The sequence below is a fragment of the Mobula birostris genome, chromosome 8, assembly GCF_030028105.1.
Source record: "Mobula birostris isolate sMobBir1 chromosome 8, sMobBir1.hap1, whole genome shotgun sequence".
NCBI lineage: Eukaryota > Metazoa > Chordata > Chondrichthyes > Myliobatiformes > Myliobatidae > Mobula > Mobula birostris.
The window spans coordinates 29087891-29109409 of record NC_092377.1 but is presented as its reverse complement, the minus strand read 5'-3'; the positions used below and the strand labels follow the sequence as shown (position 1 = coordinate 29109409).

The window sequence follows — 21519 nt, the reverse complement described above, 5'->3', positions numbered from 1 at the left end:
ACAATGAACACCACCTTTCCTTCATCAAACACTATGGCAACCTCTCTGAAAAACTCTACAAGATTGGTTGGACATGGCCTGCGATGCATAATGTTGACCATCTCTAATCAGGTCCTATCTATCCAAAATACTTACATATCTTGTCCTCTAGGATGCCTTCTAATCTCTCACCAATGACTAACACCAGGCTCCCGGGCCTATAATTTGCTGACTTGTTCTTAGAACCCCTCTTGAACAATGAACAACAACAGCTATCCTCTAGGGCTCTGGTTCTCTATCCATGGCTAAGAGCATTTTAAGTATCTCTTCCAGGGCCCCTATAATTCTGAATATTAATTATTTCTGATGTACGCTGGGCAAACTCCACAATTATGTATGAGCATTAAGAACCCTAATGCATCAAAGTAAGTCGAAGTCTAATTTCCAAGGATTAATACCTTCAACTGTACAGAAGAATCATTGATATTTCAGAATTACTTAATATTTCAAGATGATTTTTTTGGTTTATATATGACACACTTTTGATCAAATTTGATAATCTTCTTAAAATTATGTAGAGATTGTCAGGCGCATTGCTGTAAAGTGTGCTTTGATGATAAAAATCTGTCATCTGAAGAGTTTGTGGAATGGCTAAGCATGTTAATCTATTAATGCACCATGACAGTAATGGGACTTGTAACTGTGATTCCCTGATTGAAAGCCATCATGCTGGATGCTAATATGAAACAAAGTGGGTGAAATTGAGGTGGGTGCCTCTTTTGGGTGCTATAGCTGTCATCTTTATAATATGTTGACTTGTACACATCATTCTGAAGTGTTCAGAGCAGTCAGATTATGACACAAATAGTTTTGGAGTTTTACAGGCCCTCTGGCCCTACTTGTGCATGCCAACCAAGTTGTCCACTTGAGTTAGTCTGATTTCTCCAAATCTGGCCTATATCCCTCTTTAAATTTAGAACAGCATAGTACATGCCCTTTGTTCCAGAAGATTGTGCCAACCTTTTACTTACTTCAAGATCAATCTATCTCTTCCCTCCAACATAGCCCTCCATTTGTCCTTCATCCATGTGCCCATCTAAGTGTCTCTTAAATGTCTCTACCTGTCTCTATCACCACCCCTGGCAGCACAACTCATGTATTCACCACTCTGTGTTAAAGAACATTACCTCTGATATCCCCTCTTATAGATCCCTCCAACCACCTTAGACTTATGCCCTCTCATATTAGCATTGTCTGCCCTGGGAAGATATCACTGGCTGTCCACTCTATCTGCCTCTTATCTTCTTATACACGTCCATCAAGTCACCTCTCTCATCCTCCTTCGCTCAAAAGGAAAAGCCCTAGTTCACTCAACCTATCCTCTAATACAGACAGCATCCTAGTCTGTACCCTCTAACCCCATTATTTTATTATTTGTCCTCTTTTTGCATTTCAGATGTTTGTAGTTCTTTGTTTTGTGTGTTTTTTTGTGGATTCTGTTGTATTTCTTTGTTTTGTGGCTGCCTGCAAGAAGATGAATCTCAGGGCAGTATGTGATGTACATACTTTGATAATAAGTTTACTTTGAACTTTGAACTCTAAAACTTCCACATCCTTTCTATAATGAGGTGATCAGAACTGAACATGAATAAATTCTTCTCGGGCTTCCAGTTGGGTAGAGGTATCGATTATAACCAATGATCCCTGATGAAGATGGCAGAGTTTGTCATCAAAACATCAGTTATAATCAATACCTGTACCCGGCTAAAATCTCGAGAAGAGTTTATTTGTCATATATGCTGGGAAAGCACAGTATCTATTTTTAGAATTGAACACAATACTCCAAATATGGTCTAACCAGAGCTTTATAGAGCTGCAACCTTTCCTATCCATGTGCTTGTCTAAATGTACTTTAAATTGTTATCATTGTTCCTGCCTTTACAACCTCTTCTGGCAGGTCATTCCATATATCCTTCACTCTCTGTGAAAAAGTTACCCCTGTTAAGACTTTCCCTCTCACTTTCAATCCCTGCCCTTTAGTTTTAGACTCCTGTAGCCTGGGAAAAAGACTGTGACTATTCACATTTCAATGGCCTTCATGATTTTATCAACCTCAATAAAGCAACCACTTATCCTCCTAAGCTCCAGGGGAAAACGTCCCAGCGTACCCAGCCTCGCCTTATAGCTCAAGCTCTGAAAATAAAAACAAATAGCAAAGCTGGAACTCTAAAATAAAAACCACTCAGCAGGTCAGACAGTATAGATGGAAAGAGAAGCAGAGATAATGTTTCAAGGTGAATCCATTATATCAGACTATGACAAGAACTATGTAAAGTCAATTTGACATTAATGCTCTTTGAGTAATGATCAGTCTTAGGAGTCTTATATGCTTTTGATGCCATTTTTCAGTTGGAATAAATCATGCTTAGAGAATGACCAGGGGCAATGCAGATGAAATCAACCTTCTGGAAGAAAGAGGAGGAGAAGCATATGGAAGGAGCTCCCAGCTGGAAGCCATTCTTGCCAAAGAATCTGAAAGGAGAATTGATTCCCTCTAAATTAACAATGTTAATTAAAGTTATTGATGTTCATAGTATCAGGTTGGAGACTACCAAGGTGGAATATGAGGTGCCTTTCTTCCAAAGTGCGTCTAGCCTCAATTTGGCAGTAGTGGAAGCTGTGGACAGACATGGGATTGGGGAGAGGAATTCTGGGAACAGTCATGTTGATGTGGGAATGGGAAGAAGAATTCCATGGACAGACAAGTTGATGTGGGAATGGGAAGAAGAATTCCAGGAACAGCCATGTCGATGTGTGAATGGGCAGAGGAATTCCATGGAGAGATATGTTGGTGTGGGAATGTGAAGTAGAATTAAAATTGCTGGCCATCTGGAGATCCTGGCTGGTGAAGGTGCTCAATGAAGCAATCACCCAACTTGCATCAGATCATAAGGTTGTAGAACCATAGGAACTCCATGAAAACAGGTCCTTCTGCTCATCTGGTCCATGCCAACCATTGCTTCCTCCCTGCTAGTCCCAGCCACCTGCGTTTTGCCCATAACCACCCCCTCCAACCCCTCTCCTTCATGTACCTATCCAACTGCCTCTTAAATGTTGAAATTGTACCCACCTCAAAGACTTCCTCTGGCAGCTCATTCCAGGTACTTAGAGTCAGACTCAGGTTTATTCTCACTGCTTTATGTGGTATGAGGTTTGTTGTTTTGTGACAGCGGTGCAGTGTAAAAATGTAAAGTTACTATAAATAACAAAATAAGTGAATAGTATAAAAATGGAATGGAGTGGTGCCATTTGTGGGTTTGTGGACAATTTGGAGCTCTGATGGAGGAAACGAAGATTACTGAGTGTGAGTCTTCAAGGCTCCTCTACCTCTCCTGTGCCTCCTTCCTAACGGTGGTGATGGGGGGGGGAGGGTGGGCTGGGGATAGTGGTGTGATGGTGGTGAGGGTCCTTGGTAGTGAATATCATCTTTTTGGGGCACAGTTTGTTGGGAATGTCTCCAATAGTTGCAGCCTCTTGAGATTCTATGTATTGAAGCCTCCGTGCTACAGCGTGCTGCTACCAGTCGGGGCTGATCTCCACTGTGCATCTCCAGAGGTCTGCAGGGGTCCTGTTCCTAACGTTCAGTTCTGGTCACCTCATTATAGGAACAATGTGGAAACTTTAGAGAGTGTGCAGAGGAGATTTACCAGGATGCTGCCTGAATTAAAGGTGGTGTCTAATAAGGAAAGGTTGAGCAAGCTAGGGATTTTTTTCTTTGGAACAAAGGAGGATGAGAAGGAACTTGATAGAGGTGTATAAGGTAATAAGAGGCAAAGATAGAGTGTGGACAGCAGGCACTCTTTTCCCAGTGCAGTGAGGGCTAATATGAGAATATATAAGGTGATTGGAGGAAAGTATCCGGTGGGGCGAGGGAATGTCACAGGTAGTTTCTTTTACTCAGTGAGTAGTTCGTGCATGGAACACCTTGCCAGAGGTGATGTTCATGGCATATATTTCAGAGACATTCAGCTGATAGGTGCATGGATGAAAGAAAAATGGAGGCCTATGTGCAAGGCTTGTTACATTGATCTTGGACTAAGCTAAAAAGTTTGCACAACATTGTGAGCTGAAGGGCGCTTACTGTGCTGCACTGTTCTATGTTCTAACTTCCGTGAGGGAGAATAAGAGGGGGTGTGTGCTGTTCATAAAAAGTTTTTGCCGAGTCTACCATTTGAAACAAGGCAAGTTCTGCATTACCTCAGGTTGTTCGGGTGATAGTTGAAATGATCTTTTATGGATTTCGCTCCCTCTTGGCTGATATTATTTCAAATCTTCCCATATATCAAATGTGCCATATCCCAGACCTATAAACTCTCTTAATTCTGATAAAAGGTCCTCAACATGAAACATAAACTTTGTTTCTCTTTCCACAGAAGATACCTTACCTACTGAGTATTTCAGCATTTTTGTTTTTGGTTAGATCATTTCAATCATAGTCAGAAGACCATGTGGGATGGAAAAAGGCCCTTTGGCTTACCAGGCCCATTTACACGAAACCCATTTTATTCTCCCCATGTTCGCTTTCACTTCCCCTCTGATTCTATCACTCATCTATAGAATAGGGTCAATTTACGGTGGCCAATTACTCTACCAACCCACGCGTCTTTGGGATGTAGGAAGAAACTGGAGCACTTGGAGCACCACATGGTCACAGGGATAGATTCCATATGGACAATATCAGAGGTCAGGACTGATCCCGGCTACTGGAGATGTGAAACAACATTGTGGCCTCCTCTAGTTCGGAGAGACCAGACCCGGGTGACTGCTTTGCTGACATCTTGTTCCTACTACTGCACCAGCTAGGATCTCCCGGTGGCTACCATTTTAATTCCAGAGGCCATTCCCACACTAACACAGATACAAGATATTCTGCAGATGCTGGAAATCCTGAGCAACACGAACAAAAATACTGGAGAAACTGAGTAAATCATCCAACGTCTATGGAGGTAAGCAAACAGCCTACGTTTTGGGCTGAAACCCTTCAGCAGTACATCAGGTACCCCCTGCTTCTCAACTCATCAAGAGCAACATCATGCAAAGTTCTGTGTGCTTTATGGAAGAATGTAACTTGTACGTGAGAACCTACATTTGTTTTATTGAAAATTTACATAAGATTAAATAAGCATAGAGAGGAGCAAAGGAAATGGGGGACATTTGGCAATATAATGATAAACTCAAATGACAACTGCAATAAAATGCCTGCAAAAGACGAAGGCAATGCAACGGTTCAGCCAATTTCTTTTCTTCTAACCTTTATACATGGCTCATTGATTTTTAATAGATGTATATTTTTAGTTGGCAGAGGGAATTGCAAAGTTAACAGTATTTATCTTTGACTGATGAATGAGGGTGTGGGAAAACACTGACTCTGGTAATCACAATTAATCACAGGGCAGTAAAACAAAACTACCAGGTTAAAATGTCAATGGCCCGAGCACAAAATATAAATATATTCTGCAATGATTTATAAACCTTGCTTTACATATAATCACATTTCAAAGCATGAAAAATAAACAAATAAACACAATGTGATGTGTAATTGGTTATGCTCCAATTCTATAAGAAGAGACTTTATAATCTCTCTGAGCAGGATATGGGATGTGTAAATTACTTAAACTGACCTGCCAAGTGTAATCATACCCTGCTGTAATTTTCTTTATGGTACACTGGAGCAATTTAGACATTATACTGAATTTGCTGATTTTTTTTTTCCATGTGATTTTTCGTTAGTACGTGTAAGGGTTTGCAGTTGGGTGTGCGATGCACAGAACTTCATTATCTGTGCATGTGATAAATGTAAACAGGCTCAATGCTTTTCTTTTAGAATCCTAGTCATAGAAAAGTACAACACAGAAACAAGCCCTTTGGCCCATCTTGTCAGTGCCAAACCATTTAAACAGCCTGCTCCCATTGACCTGCACCGGGACCATAGCCCTCCCTACCCCTACTACCCATGCCCCAACCATCTTGTTTCTCTTTTATTCAAAACATTGGGCTAGTAACTTATACTGTACATCAATGTATGTATACCCTTAAAAAACTAAATTACCTTGGAAAATAAAAACAGAAAAGGCTGATAATATTAAGCAAGACAGGCCACATCTGTGGCATACAAAACAGAGTTAATGTTTCAGCTTCAAGACTCTTCAACAGAACTGGGAAGGAGAGACTAGAAGCTTGCTGACCTGTAGGGAGGGTGCAGGAGAGGTATGTCTTTGACAGGGTAAAACTGGGGTGACCACGGGGATAAACTGTAAACAAGACTATCTGGTTAGTGAGTGAATGGGAGCAGTTAGAGACTCTACAAAAGAAGGCTTTTGGTACATTGGCCTTTGTAAATCCAACTATTGAGTACAAGAGGTGGATGGATTGATATACAACATTGGTGAGGCCTAATTTGGAGTGTTGTGTGCAGTTTTGGTCACCTACCTACAGGAAAGATGCAAGTAAGGTTGAAAGAGTGCAGAGAAAATTTACAAGGATGTTGCTGGGTCTGGAGGACCTGAGTTATAAGGATAGATTGAATAGGTTAGGACTTTATTCCTTGGAACACAGAAGACTGAGAGGAGATTTGATAGAGGTCTACAAAATTATGAGTGGTATAGATATGATAAATGCAAGCAGGTTTTTTCCACTGAGGTTGGGTGAGACTACAACTAGAGGTCATGGGTTAAAGGTGAAAGGTGAAAAGTGTAAGGGGAACATGAGGGGAAACGTCTTCACTCAGAGGGTTGTGAGAGTGTGGAATGAGCTGCCAGTGCAAGTGGTAGATGTGAGTTTGATTTCAATGTTTAAGAGAAGTTTGGATAGGTACATGGATCATAAGGATATGGAGTGTTATGGTCCTGGTGCAGTTGAATGGGAGTAGGCAGTTTAATTGGCTCAGCACAGACTAGGTGGGCCGAAGGGCCTGTTTCTGTGCCATTACTCCATCATAGGCAAAAGTAGATAAGTGCGGTGAAGTGGAGAGCAGAATGACAGATTAGCACGTCAGGCTGAGCATATTCTACAGAGGAAATATAAGAGAAATGGAACACAAACAGACAAGCCTAATTGTTTCCACAGTCAGAGAAATCAAGTTACCTGAAGCTGTGCGTCATGCAACATGACTTTTCATACACTTATTGCACAAAGCTCTGCCAGTTGTCGATAGCTGAGGATGTTCTGCCAGCTACTTTGCCTTTGTGATACCTTACTACACTAATGAGCCTGCAGACATTAACTTTTACATACAGCTTCCTATGAAACACGCACATTGGCAACTCTCACCATTCTCTGCAAAGCTCTGCATCCAACACATCAACCTCCACAACTTCGGCCATCTCCAAAGGGATCCCACCACTAAGCACGTATTTACCTCCCCGCTACTCTCCATTTTCCACAGGAATCACACCCCCTGTGATTCCCTTGTCCATTTATCCCTTCCCACTAATCTCCCTCCTGGCACTTATCCCTGCAAATGGACAAAGTGCTACACATGCCCAGTTACTTCCTTCCTCACCTCCATTCAGGGCCCCGAACTCCTTCCAGGTGAGGCAAAACTTCCCCTGTGAATCCGTTGGGGGTCGCTTATTGTATCTGCTGCTCCCGATGCAGCCTCCTCTACATTGGTGAGACCCGTCGTAAATTGGGGAACCACTTTGTCGAGAACCCCCTTTCCATCCATCAAAAGTGGAATTAACCATTTTAATTCCGATTCCCTTTCCCGTACCGACACGTCAGTCCATAGCCTTCTCTTCTATTCCCCACTCTGGCCTCCTTCCTCTTCTCACCTGCCAATCACCTCCTCTTGGTGCCCCTCTTCCCTTTCTCCTATCAGATTCCTTCCTCTCCTGCCCTTCTTTACCTTTCCTACCCATCTGGCTTCACTCATCAACCATCACCTATCATCTTCTAGCTATCCTCCTTCACCTTTTTTATTGTGGCATCTTCTTCCTTCCTTTCCAGTCCTGAAGAAGGATCTCAGCCCGAAACATTGACTGTTTATTTATTTCCACAGATGCTGCCTGATCTGATGAGTTCCTCCAGCATTTTGTGTGTGCTGCTTTGAAAGGGGTACTTCAAGCACAGCAGTATTGATAGCCCGGAGAGGATATGGCCGATATGTTGCTGAACTCAGGACATACGACTGGACGCAGCCATTAGCACTATATGTGGGAAGGTGCAGAATCATGACTGAGGTCAAGTGTTATTGCCAACATTCCAGGAAGGGATGCAGAACTTTGCAATATTGCCATATGGAAGAAGAAGACAGTAATACTGCATCAAAAAAGGCTGGATACTACACTAACATCATGAGCAAGGTCTCAAGCTCTTCAGGGATTACTGGTTTGACACATGCAGCTAGTCCCATGACCAGGGGCTGGTCACATATTGATGGTTGGTCAATATATGACCAGGCTAAGGAACTTGGCAAAGAAATGCAGGTTCCAGAACTTCTTAGACCAGACATTGTATAATCACTTGGTGAGCAGATGAGTGAATGACAACATTCAGGCAAAACTGTTTGAGACAATGGATGCAAGTTTCAAGGCAACATTGTCTGCAGCCACTAGGTGGACCTGGTGTTTAAAAATTTGAACATTATTCCTCTGGGCCTGCAAGCAGGGAGATACACACTTCCTTCCGCTCTCTGCTGAAGTGCAGCAGTGCAGTGCCACGTGGGCAAATCTGTCCATAAGCCCATCCTGATGAAGGGTCCCAGACTGAAACGTCGACTGTTTATAGATGCTGCCTGACCTGCAAAATTCCTCCAGCACGTTGTGTGCTTTGCTCTATCCACACGAGTGGCAGAGTGATCGAAGTACAGGTGGTAGCACTGCAGGGTGGAATTGGTAACAGTCTGTCTGATGATGAAACTTAGCTGAAAGGAGAGTCATGCAACGGAATGCAAGACCTTCTTGGGAAGAGGTCAGCCGCAGTTTAGCCAAGGTACGTGAACACCTTATGCTGAGGCGTATGATGGAAGGTTGTGGGATATAGAGCTGGGTTACATGTTATGAATGAAATATAATATTAAACTGTGTGGGCACGTGGCCAAGTGGTTAAGGCATTGGACTAGCAACCTGAAGGTCGTGAGTTCGAGCCCCAGCCAAGGCAATGTGTTGTGTCCTTGAGCAAGGCACTTAATCACACATTGCTCTGCGACGACACTGGTGCCAAGCTGTATGGGTCCTAATGCCCTTCCCTTGGACAACATTGGTGTCGTGGAGAGGGAAGACTTGTAGCATGGGCAACTGCTGGTCTTCCATACAACCTTGCCCAGGCCTGCACCCTGGAGGGTGAAGAGTTTCCAGGTGCAGATCCATGCACTCGCAAGACTAACGGATGCCTTTAATAATATTAAACTGAGTGTAGGTAATCCCAAGTGGAGTATTTTGAGGACATTCCTTGAAGGTCATTTCCTCTCAGTGTTGAATGTTCATGGATTTGTAGGTAACAGAATGACATATATCTATGTTTCTGAGGGTCAAACAGGCAGCATCGTATTAGCAGCGAGTTACCAGGTTCAGACCCAAATTCAGATTTAGATTCATTTATTTATCACATGTACATTGAAGCATACAGTAAAATATATATGTCATTTGGTTTAAAAATCAACACAACCTCAGGATGTGCTGGAGGCAGCCGGTAATGTCGCTACATATTCCAATGCCAACGTAGCTTGCCCACAATGCTCAGAAGAACAACCACCACACCAACAATGACAAGCACATTTACTCCCTCTCACCCCACACCCACTCACACACACACACACACAGATAGGCCTCCAACCCAGGCCTCCAATCTCCAGTGCCTGGCCTGGACTTGCAGGCATCAGGCCTTCGACTTCTGGGCGTGCAAACTCAAGAGCATCAACCAATTAGGCCTTGACTTCTGAACTCGTGGTCTTAGGTATTCGGCTCTCAACCTTCAGTACTGACTCCACGACTTGCTGAGGACTGTGCAAGGACTATATTTTTGCAAAAAAATCCATAAGGTTCATTACTTTACCAGAAACCAGATGATTCAGTTGGCAACTAGGGAGAGACCATAAGCGATGATCCTTGCTCGTGATGCTCACACTCCATGAAAGAAAAGGTTCTGCCTGCTGCTACCATGTAATTGCCAAGGAAGACAGCGAGACAACGATGACAGCTGTAATCAGGGTTTCACAGATTGCATTGAAGATTTACTCTGAGGCAAGAAAATGCAGGAACTTCCTTTGGAGAATTGGATGCAGCAGACTAGATTGAACGTAATTTGCAGAATGAATAAATTTGATGGATTGAATTGTACTTTCTTGAGCATTTTTTGAACATATGCTTGGACTGCCTTATTATATTTGTAATTATACAGTATATTGCATTTATTTGATTAGATTGAGCAAGAAGTGATCAATTATGTAGTTAGCCATACAACAGAAATCCGAATAAAATATACATTGTAATTATAGGATTTATTTCACATTTATCAAACAGTTTGACACATTCTCATAATTAGAACAAATTAGTTAACAATAAAAATATCAAGATAAGTGATTAAGTTAACATGGGTAGTTGGGATTGAGGTAGACATGATAAAAAGACTGAAGAGATATAAGACACTGTACATTTCTGAGAAATATGTTGGGAAGTTCTTTTTGTGCTGTTGAGATTAATGAGATATAAGTAACTACCAGTATCTAGGGCTTTTTTTTAAGATCCTATGATCTTATATCTTTATGATATGTAAAAGTAACTGAATATCTACTTACACTGGGGCAGGCATCTTCTCCCTGCTGTCCAACCAGTATATACAGAATAACATCTTTCTCCAGGTAGAATGTGGCTTGTACCAGCACACCACGGAATCTCCAAAAGTTGCTCTTTCCCCCCATGCCTCCAGCAGCTCCGTAAGCAGATATCCTACAAGTTGATGGGAAAGTGTTTATTTAATCACAAAAGTCTCAAGAGAAACAGGTTAACATAAAAAAGAATAGGTTGCTTGATCTTGGTTTTCACATGAGGGAAGCCTGGATTGGGCACACATATGTGATGGAGTTGTGATTGAGAAACATGGAAGGAGGTATATTTTCCTGGAAACTGTCTGGGTTTATCTCCAGTATATTATTTTATTTTGTATTTCCAGATCCTTTGCCTGAAGTGCTGACCCCCTACTGAGTGGAAGCAAGCAGATAGTGGTGTTTGAACCACAGGAGCGTGAGGGTTTGCATTTGTTGGGTAATAATTGCATCTCCACAATGTCAGTGATCACTGAGGACATGGAGTGGGGGGCGGGGTATTTAAATATAACAAATCCTGAAAGTAGATGTGCTGTAAAGGCACAGATAAACCAGTCCTTTATGCCTTTTTTTTACTCAAATGTACATCTGAGATGAAGAAAACTCACATCACGGTTGGAAAATTAATTGATTGATTGAGATACAGCACGGAATAGGCCCTTCCACCCAGCAATTTAACTCTAGCCTAATCACAGGACAATTTACAATGACCAATTGACCAACCAACCAGTACGTCTTTGGACTGTGGGAGGAAACTGGAGCACCCGGAGGAAACCCATGTGGTCATGGGGAGAACGTACAACCTCCTTACTGGCAGTGGCGAAGATTGAACCCAGGTTGTCTGTGCTGAGAAACTTCGTGCTAACCACTATGCTACTGTGCCGCTGGAGGCAAGCTGCCTCCATTGAGGGATTGCAAGTTATCTGCCTCCTGAGGGAATTGGTTGCCAGGCACTTGTCCAGTCGCTGTTAAGACTGGCAGGTAATTTGAAGACCTATATTTTAAATTCTTAATATTTAAGTTTTCCCTTTGACAGAAATACATTTGTTTTGAGATGATTGGGGTTGGAACAGAGGTTTATGTTTGGATGTTTATATAATTAGAAATCAGGAAGAAATCAAATGTACTAGATTGCACTCTGAAATTCATTCTCCCATGCTGATGGAATTCAATCAGCAATGGTATTCAATTTTGGTTTATATTGCCTCAGTCCACCCTGGTTAATTATGCTGCTGAGTGATCAGGGCAGTCAGCAATTGCAGGGTGAAGAATGCAGGACTGAAGGTACTGAATTTAAATGCGCATAGCATTCAGAATAAGGCAGACAAGCTCACGGCACGATTAGAGATTGGTTGTTATGACGTTCTGGGCATCTCTGAGTTGTGGCTGAAAGAAGGCCATAACTAGAAGCTTAACATCAAAGGATATACTTTGTATCGAAAGGACAGGCAGGAAGACATAGGCAGTGGTGTGGCGCTGTTGGTCAGAGACGGAATTACATCTTTAGAAGCAGGTGATATAGGGTCAGAGGACTGTTGAATCTTTGCGGGTGGAGTTAAGAAATTGCAAGGGTAAAAAAACAATTATGGGAACCACATACAGGCCTCCAAATAGTAGCCAAGGTGCAGGGTTGAGTTTGCAAAGGGAGCTGGAAAAGGCATGTAAAAAGGGTAATGACACAATGTAATGGGTACTTCAATATGCAAGGGGATTGGGAAAATCAGGTTGGTGTCGGATCGCAAAAGAGGGAATTTGTTGAATGCCCGTGAGATGGCTTCTTAGAGCAGCTTGTGCTTGAGCCTACTCGGGGTTGTGTAATAACCCAGATCTTACGAGGGAGCTTCACCATAAAGGAACCCTTAGGAGGCAGTAACAATAATATGATTGAATTCATAATGCAATTTGAGAGGAAGAAGCATAACTCACAATGGAAGAAACAGAATTAGAGAGGCATGAGAGAGGAGCCTGCCCAATGGATTGGAGAAGGATACTGGTGGGAATGATGGCAGAGCACAGATGGCTGAAGTTTCTGGCAATAGTTCACAAGGCACAGGATAGATATGTCCCACAGAGAAGTAGTTTTCAAATGGCAGGTTTAGGCAACCATGGCTGACAAGGGAAGTTAAGGACTGCATAAACGCCAAGGAAAGGGCATAAAAGCCAAGGAAGGGGCATATAAGGTAGCAAAAGTGAGTGGGAAGTTGGATGATTGGGAAGCTTTTAAAATCCAACAAAAGGCAACTAAAAACTCTATAAGAAGGAGAAAGATGAAATATGAGGACAGACTAGCCAATAATACAGGCAAAATACCAAAAAAAATTTACAGTTTTATAAAGAGTAAAAGGGAGGTGAGAGTTGTTATTGGACCACTGGAAAATGATGCTGGTGAAGTAGTAATGGGAGAAAAAGAAATGGCAGATGAGCTTAATGGGTACTTCGCATCTGTCTTCACTGTGGAAGACACTAGCAGTTTGCCAGTGGTCCATGAGTGTCAGGGAACAGCAGTGAGTGACAAAAGAAAAAGTGCTAGGCAAACTCAAAGGTCTTAAGCTGGATAAGTCACCTGGGCCAGATAGACTAATCCCAGAGTCCTGAGAGAGGTTGCTGAAGAGATAACAGATGCATTGGTCATGATTTTTCAAGGATCACTTGATTCTGGCATGGTCCCAGAGGAATGGAAGATTGCAAATGACACTCCACTCTTTAAGAAGGGAGGAAGGCAAAAGGAAGAAAATTATAGGCAGTTAGCCTAACCTCAGTGGTTGGGAAAGTGTTGTCTGTTGGTAAGGATGAGGTTTCAAGGTACTTGGAGACTAATGATAAAATAAATCAAAGTCAGCATGGTTTCTGTAAAGGTAAATCTTGCCTGACAGATCTGTTAGAATTCTTCGAGGAAGTAATAAGCAGGGTGGACAAAAGAGAGGCAGTGGATAGTATTTACTTGGATTTTCAGAAGGCATTTGATAAGATGCCACACATGAAGCTGCTTAACAAGATAAAATCCTATAGCGTTTCAGGAAAGATACTGGTATGTTTGCAGAGTGGCTGACAGGCAGGAGGCAGCGAATGGGAATAAAAGGGGCCTTTTCTAGTTGGTTGCTGATAATAGAACTGATGGCTTTGTGGCAATGTTTGTGGATGATACAAAGATAGGTGGAGGAGTAGGTACTACTGAGCGAGCAATGTGATTGCAGCAGGACTTAGACAAATTGGAAGAATGGATAAAGTGTTGACAGTTGGAATACAGTGTTGGGACATGTATGATAATGCATTTTGCTAAAAGGAACAATAATATGGACTATTATCTGAATGGGGAGAAGGTTCATTTGTGAGAGGTGCAAAGGGACTTAGGAGTCCTCGTGCAAGACTCCCAAAAGGTAATTTTGCAGGTTGAGTCTGTGGTAGAGAAGCAAAGGCAATGTTGGCATTTATTTCAAGGGGTAAAGAATATAAAAATAAGGAGATAATGCTGAGCCTATATAAGAAACTAGTCAGACTGCACTTGGAGTATTGTCAACAGTTTTGGGCTCCATATCTCAGAAAGGATGTGTTGTCATTGGAAAGAGTCCAGAGCAGTTTCACTAGAATGATTCTGGGAATGAAGGGGTTAACATATGAAGAGCATTTGGCAGCTTTGGGCCTGTACTCACTGTAATTTAGAAGAATGCGGGTGGATCTCACTGAAACCCACCAAATGTTGAAAGAACTAGATAGGGTGGATGTGGAGACAATGTTTCCTAAGGTGGGGATATCCAGAACTAGAGGGCACAGCCTCAATATTGAAGGGCTAGCCTTTAGAACAAGGTAAGGAGGAATTTTTTAGCCAGAGAGTAGTAAATCTGTGGAATGCTCTGCCATAGGCTGTGGAGGCCAAGTCCATGTGTGTATTTAAGGCAGAAGCTGATCATTTTCTGATCAGTCAGGGCTTGGAAGGATGTGGCGAGAAGGGTTGAGTGGGATTGGAATCAGCCGTGATGGAAGGGTGGAGACCTATATCTTATGGTTTTAAATGGCTGTCATCTCTAGAGATTCTTTGCTCTGAACCTTCCTTATTTTTCTGGAAAGTAGTATTGACATAGATTGTATCTTGTAAGTGGAGAGTTGGTTTTCAATTGGATTCCTTGTGTTAGTTATTTAACAACCCCAAACCCTGCTAAGCTTTCATATAAATCCCACTCAACACACTAAGAACACAACAGGAATGAAGCTTTGCACTTAGCTCAGTGTCACTTTCCTGTAGTGTACCCATATTCCTCAATTATCTTAATAACTAAACATTTATCTTCTCTGACTGAGATGTATTAAACACAATCTCTTGGGTGATGCATTCTAAAGATTCACCACCTTCTGCAGGAGAATTTTTTTTTCCCATTTCATAAATCCCTGTTGATTCTGTCCTGTCTAATTATTATTTACCAAGTTCCCTGTTACTAATCCTTTATAATAGGTTCCAGCATTTTCCCTGTTAATGTTAGGCTTACAGGTCCATAGCTCCCTACTTTCGTTCAGCCACCTATCTTAAATAGTGGAGTTACATTCACAACATTTCAATGTCTTTACGAACTGCAAAGGAGGAATAATAACATATAGGAGGATTTCATCTTCCTTCAGGGTGTTGCAGTCTTCAGGATTCAGTATCTGATTCAACAATTGGAGGTAAATTGCTTTCTTTGTATCAGAACTGGTCAGTTCTGCTGTAATGTGAAATCAGTTTTTTATTCCACTGCCTGCTAGCTTGATCTGCTGGGCATTTCTGACAGATCTGACCTGCAAATTGCAGCCTTTACATTTTCCTTTGTTTCCTCTATCTCTAAGTGTCCCCATTAAACTATCAAACAGATGTGTTTTATCAGCAGCTTGTCATTACAGCAGTTCTTGCCCACTCTTGGAGCTACTCCCTGTGTTCTATCCACCTCTTCCCACCTTCTCTGCAATTTAAAACTAACTTGTTTTTTTTTCTCTTTCCCAATCTCAATGAGAGATCGTTAACCCAAAACATGAACTCTACTTCTCTTTCCACATCTCTGCCGGATCTGCGGAATGTCTTCAGCGTTTTCTATTTGTCAGTCATAGATGGTGTCTGCTTTACTGTGGCTCCGAGTTGTCCCTATTTTTTTTTATCTATTACAAAATTGCCAAGGGACAATTGCTGACATGCCACTAAAGTCTTGTCCATCCTCATTTTCAGTTCTATGCTTTTGAATAATTTCGACCAACAAGAGAAATTTCATTTTACTCTGTAGCATCAGAAATTTTGATTTAGGAATAATGGGTGTTGAAAACAGATGAATGGTGTCAGAGGGCTATCACAACCAAGGACAGACAGCAGGTACCCTGTGCTAAACGTGCAACACATTATCCAATTTCCTGCTTTTCAAAGCAATCAAAATCTCGAGGCAAGCTCAGCTTGTCCGTGACAAGGAGCTAAATCAGTCAGTTAGAATCTGCTTGTGCTATCAACATGACGGCATTTACTTCAGTGAGAGCTGATTGGAGTATTGTAAGCTCGGTGTTGCAAAGGTTTTATATAGAAATTTACCGGCACTGTGACAGCTTTGGTATATACGTCAGAAGGATTAATGTCAGTTCAAAAACATATATGTTACAGTGTTCTTCAGGTCTCCTGCATTTTGTAAGCTACTAAAAGTAATGAGACAGATTTTGCAGAAGAAGATAGCATTGCCTGAATAACAGACAATTTTTGCACAAAGCAGGTACTTGAAGAGACATTGTAAATCATAACAATTTGTGGTCTATTTGTACTGCACCACCATTAGCGTAGGGGAATTGCTATCTCACCCTTCACCTTTGATGATTTTTATGGAGGTGCTGCATTTGCACATTAACTGTCCATTAAGCTTGCCACAAAGATAAAGTCAGGTGATAAAAAGGATTAATTATGTGACATGATAATTGTTAATGCCATTAGCCTAGAAAGTGAACAATTATGAGTGTGGAATTTTGTTCCTTCAGGTTGCAAATTGTTTCAGAAGATTTTTAATTGAATACATTTTATATCTTAATTTTCTTTCATTTTTTTTCTATAATCCAGCTTTATCCCCCTCTTTTTGTACCTGATTCCACAATATTCAATTTTGTTGACAACTCTTCAGCAAATGAAACTATGCATATGGCAAGAACTATGCAATGCACACGATGAGTGGCAAATGACATTCCTTCCACAGAATAGTCTACAAGGAAGAGTCCAACCACCTGCCCTTCGAGGCCAATTGCATTACTGAGTCTTACACAATTAATCCACAGAAACTCTGGGACAGCTACATAAATATGACAGCTACAAGTGCAAACTAGTCTGGGGCAAAAAAAAACAAACTGGTGGAGGGACCCAGGGGTTATGCACCATCTGTGGAGGCAGAGTCAAAATTTTGGGTCACGAATTTGCATCAGGACCAGTCAAAAGTCAGGGTATTCTAACAAATGATTCTTCAGATTATAATATAAATGGTAAGACTCTTGGCAGAGTGGAGTATCTGCGAGATCTTGGGGACTGTGATGATAGGATACTCAAAACTGCTGCACAGGTTGACAGTGTTGTTAAGAAGGTGTATGGTGTGTTGGCATTCATCAACTGTGGGATTGAGTTCAAGAGCCGTGAGGTAATGTTACAGCTATACAAGACCTTGCTCAGACCCCACTTGGAGTACTGTGTTCGGTTCTGGTCATCTCACTACAGGAAGGATGTGGATACTATAGGGAGAGTGCAGAGGAGATTTACAAAGGTGTTCCCTGGATTGGAAGGTGTACCTTATGAAAATAGGTTGAGTGAACTCGGCCTTTTCTCCTTGGATAGAGGTGTACAAGATGATGAGGGGCATTGATTGTGTGGATAGCCAAAGGCTTTTTCCCAGGGCTGAAATGGCTTACACAAGGGGGCATAGTTTTAAGGTGCTGGCAAATAGGTAGTGAGGGGATGTCAGGGGTAAGCTTTTCTCACAGAAAGTGGTGGGTGTGTGTGGGTGTGAAGGTAATAGAGGTGAATACAATAGGGTCTTTTAAGAGCCTCTTAGGTAGGTACATGGATACATGGAATTTAGAAAAATAGAGGGCTATGCGATAGGGAAATTCTTGGCAGTCTCTAGAGTAGGTTACCTGGTCGGCACAACATTGTGGGCTAAAGGGCCTGTAATGTGCTGTAGATTTCTATGTTCTACTGGCACACTAGTGCCTTTCCACCATCTACAAGTCATAGGTTAGGAGTGTAATGGAATACTCAGTTATCTGAATCAGTGTGGCTCCAATAACTGTCAAGAATCTTTTCACCATCTAGGACAATGCAGCCCACTTAAATGGCACTTCATCTACCACCTGAAACATTCTTTCCCTCCATTACAGGTGGGCACACATGCAAAATGCACGTCAGTTACTCACCCAGGCTACTGGACAGGGCCACCCAAATCCATGATGACATTTACCACCAGAGAGGCAATGGCAGTGTGTGCAAGGGAACATTACTACCTACAAATTTTCTTTCAAGTAATGCACAAAATATTTTGCCAAAAAGTCATTGTTGCTGGATTGAAATCCCTACAAACATCACAGACAATGAGTCAAACCCAGAACTGCTAGCATATGCCACTTTGCATGGCTTGCTAATCATTGTTTCATTAAGGTAGTCTCTGATACTCCAGACCTTATCCTCTTTTTCATCAGCAATAGGAAGCAGGAGATTGGCTGCAGGTATTTGCTGCTAATGTCCTTACTGCATCTCCCCTGGTGCGACAACCAAAGAGTTAAAAAGACCATAAGGCATAGAAGCAGAATTAGGCCATCATGGCTGATCCTTTTTTTCTCCTCCTCAACCCCAGTTCCCGAGCTTCTCCTGTAATCTTTGATGCCATGTCCAATCAAGAACCTATCAATCTCTGCCTTAAATACACCCAATGACCTGGCCTCCACAGCTGCATGAGGCAACAGGTTCCACAAATTCACCACCCTTTGGCTAAAGAAATGTCTCCACATCTCTGTTTTGAAAGGGCACCCCTGTATCCTGAGGCTGTGCCCTCTTGTCCTAGACTCTCCCACCATGGGAAACATCTTTTCCACATCTACTCTGTCTAGGCCTTTCAACATTCAGAAGGGTTCAATGAGATTCCCCCTCATCCTCCTGAATTCCAGCCAGTACAGACCCAGAACCATCAAACGTCCCTTGTATGATAACCCTTTTATTCCTGGAATCATCCTTGTGAACCTCCTCTGGACCCTCTCCAATGCCAGCACATCTTTTCTCAGATGACGGGCCCAAAACTGTTCACAATACTCAAGGTGAGGCCTCACCAGTGCCTTATAAAGCTTCAGCATCACATCCTTGTTCTTGTATTCTAGGCCTCTTGAAATAAATGCTAAAATGGCATTTGCCTTCCTCACCACTGACTCAACCTGCAAGTTAACCTTTAGGGTGTTCTAAAGACTCCCAAGACCCTTTACATTTCAGATTTTTGGATTTTTTTCCCCATTAGAAAATAGTCTGCACATTTATTTCTACTACCAAAGTGCATGACCTTGCATTTTCCAGCATTGTATTTCATTTGCCATTTTCATGCCCATTCTCCAAATCTGTCTAAGTCCTTCTGCATCCTATCTGTTTCCTCAACACTACCTGCCCCTCCACCAATCTTCGTGTCATCTGCAAGCTTGGCAAAAAAGCCATCTATTCCATCATCTAAATCATTTATATAGAGCATAAAAAGAAGCAGTCCCAACACCGACCCCTGCAGAACATCACTAGTCACTGGCAGCCAACCAGAAAAGGATCCTTTATTCCTACTGACTGCCTCCTACCAATCAGCCAGTGCTCTAATCATGTTAGTAACTTTCCTGTAATACCATGGGCTCTTAACTTGGTAAGCAGCCTCATGTGTGGCATCTTCTCAAAGGCCTTCCGAAAGTCCAAATATACAACATCCACTGCATCCCCTTTATCTATCCTGCTTGTAATCTTCTCAAAGAATTCCAACAGGTTTGTCAAGCAGGATTTTCCCTGAAGGAAACCATGCTGACTTTGTACTATCTTGTCCTGTGTCACCAAGTACTCCGTCACCTCATCCTTAACAATTGACTCTAACATCTTCCCAACCACTGAGGTTAGGCTCTGGTCTATAACTTCCTTTCTGCTGCCTTCCTCCTTTCTTAAAGAGTGGAGTGACATTTGCTATTTTGCAGTCCTCTGGCACCATGCCAGAGCCCAATGATTTTTGAAAGATCATTTCTAAAGCCACCACAATCTCAAACACCATCTCTTTCAGAACCCTAGGTGCAGTTCCTGAAGTGCCACCATAATCTCCAAAGCTACGTCTTTCAGACCCCTAGAGTGTAACAACTATTCCTTAATAAGAATGGACAGTGTTTTCAGTGTGAAGAAGTATTTAGAGGTTGCCACATGCGAGGACAATTAATGGTCCTTGAAGTTCTCTGAGAATGTGAAAAAAATATAAGCTTGATTTTGACTTAATTAAAAAATAAATCTCAGGGAATTGATTGTTCACAGAATAATGAATGGAGAATTGTTGTGAGAATCCATAATAACACAAGACATGGGAGCAGGATTAGGCCATTTGGCCCATCAAGTCTGCTCCATCATGACTGATTTATTATCCCTCTCAACCCCATTCTCCTGCTTTCTCCCTGTAACTTTTGATGCCCTGTCTAATCAAAAACCCGTCAACCTCCACTTTAAATACACTGCTGGACTTGGCCTTCACAGCTGTCCATGGCAATAAATTCCACAGATTCACCACTCTCTGGCTAAAGAAATTTCTCCTCATCTCGTTTTAAATGGGCGCCTCCCTATTCTGAAGCTGTGCCCTAGGTTCACCCACTATAGGAAACATCCCTGTCCACATCCTCTCTAGCTAAACCTTTCAATATTCACCGGGTTTCAACAAGATTCCCACTCATTCTGATAACTCCATCGAGAACAGGGCCAGAGCCATCAAACACTCCTCTTACGTTAATCCTTTCATTCCTGGATTTTCCTCAAAACCTGCAATCTTTTCTCAGATAAGGAGCCCTAAACTGCTCACAATACTCTGTGCAGTCTGACCGATGCCTTAGGAAGCCTTGGCATCACATCTTTGCTCTTATATTCTAGTCCTCTTGAAATGAATGCTAACATTGCATTTTCCTTCCTTACCACTGATTTAATCTACAAGTTGTCCTTTAGGGAACCCTGCACGAGGTCTCCCAAGTCCCTTTGCATCTCTGATTTTTGAATCTTCTCCCTTTTTTCAAAAATAGTCTACGCCTTTATTCCTTCTACCAAAATGCATGACCATACACTTCCCTACACTATATTCCATCTCCCATTCTTTTCCCAGTCTCCCAATCCAAGTCCTTCTGTAGATTCCCTGCTTCCTCAACACTGCCTGCCCCTCCAGCTATCTTGCTATCATATGCAAGCTTGGCCACAAATCCATCCATTCCATCAATCAAATCATTGACATATAATATGTAAAGAAGTGGTCCCAATACTGATCACTGCAGAACACCACTGGTCACTGGCAGCCAACCAGAAAAGGCCCTATTTATTCCCACACTTTGCCTCTTGCCAGTCAACTAATCTTCTATGCTGCTGTTTTTCCGGTAATATCACGGGCTCTTATCTTTTGAAGCAGCCTTATGTGCAGTGCCTTGTCAACGGCCTTCTGAAAATCTCAGTATACAACATCCACTGATGCAACATACAAAAAGTGCTTGAGGAA

General features: G+C 42.1%; 1 protein-coding gene across 1 annotated transcript in view; it reads right to left on the bottom strand.

The window, feature by feature from the left end:
• LOC140202164 (ALK tyrosine kinase receptor-like) overlaps positions 1 to 21519 on the bottom strand; it is a 328364-nt gene that overhangs the window by 143159 nt on the left and 163686 nt on the right. Inside the window, exon 5 of the mRNA XM_072267037.1 lies at positions 10775 to 10925. Within this exon, the coding sequence (XP_072123138.1) occupies positions 10775 to 10925 (151 nt within the window). The remainder of the gene's footprint in view (positions 1 to 10774; positions 10926 to 21519) is intronic.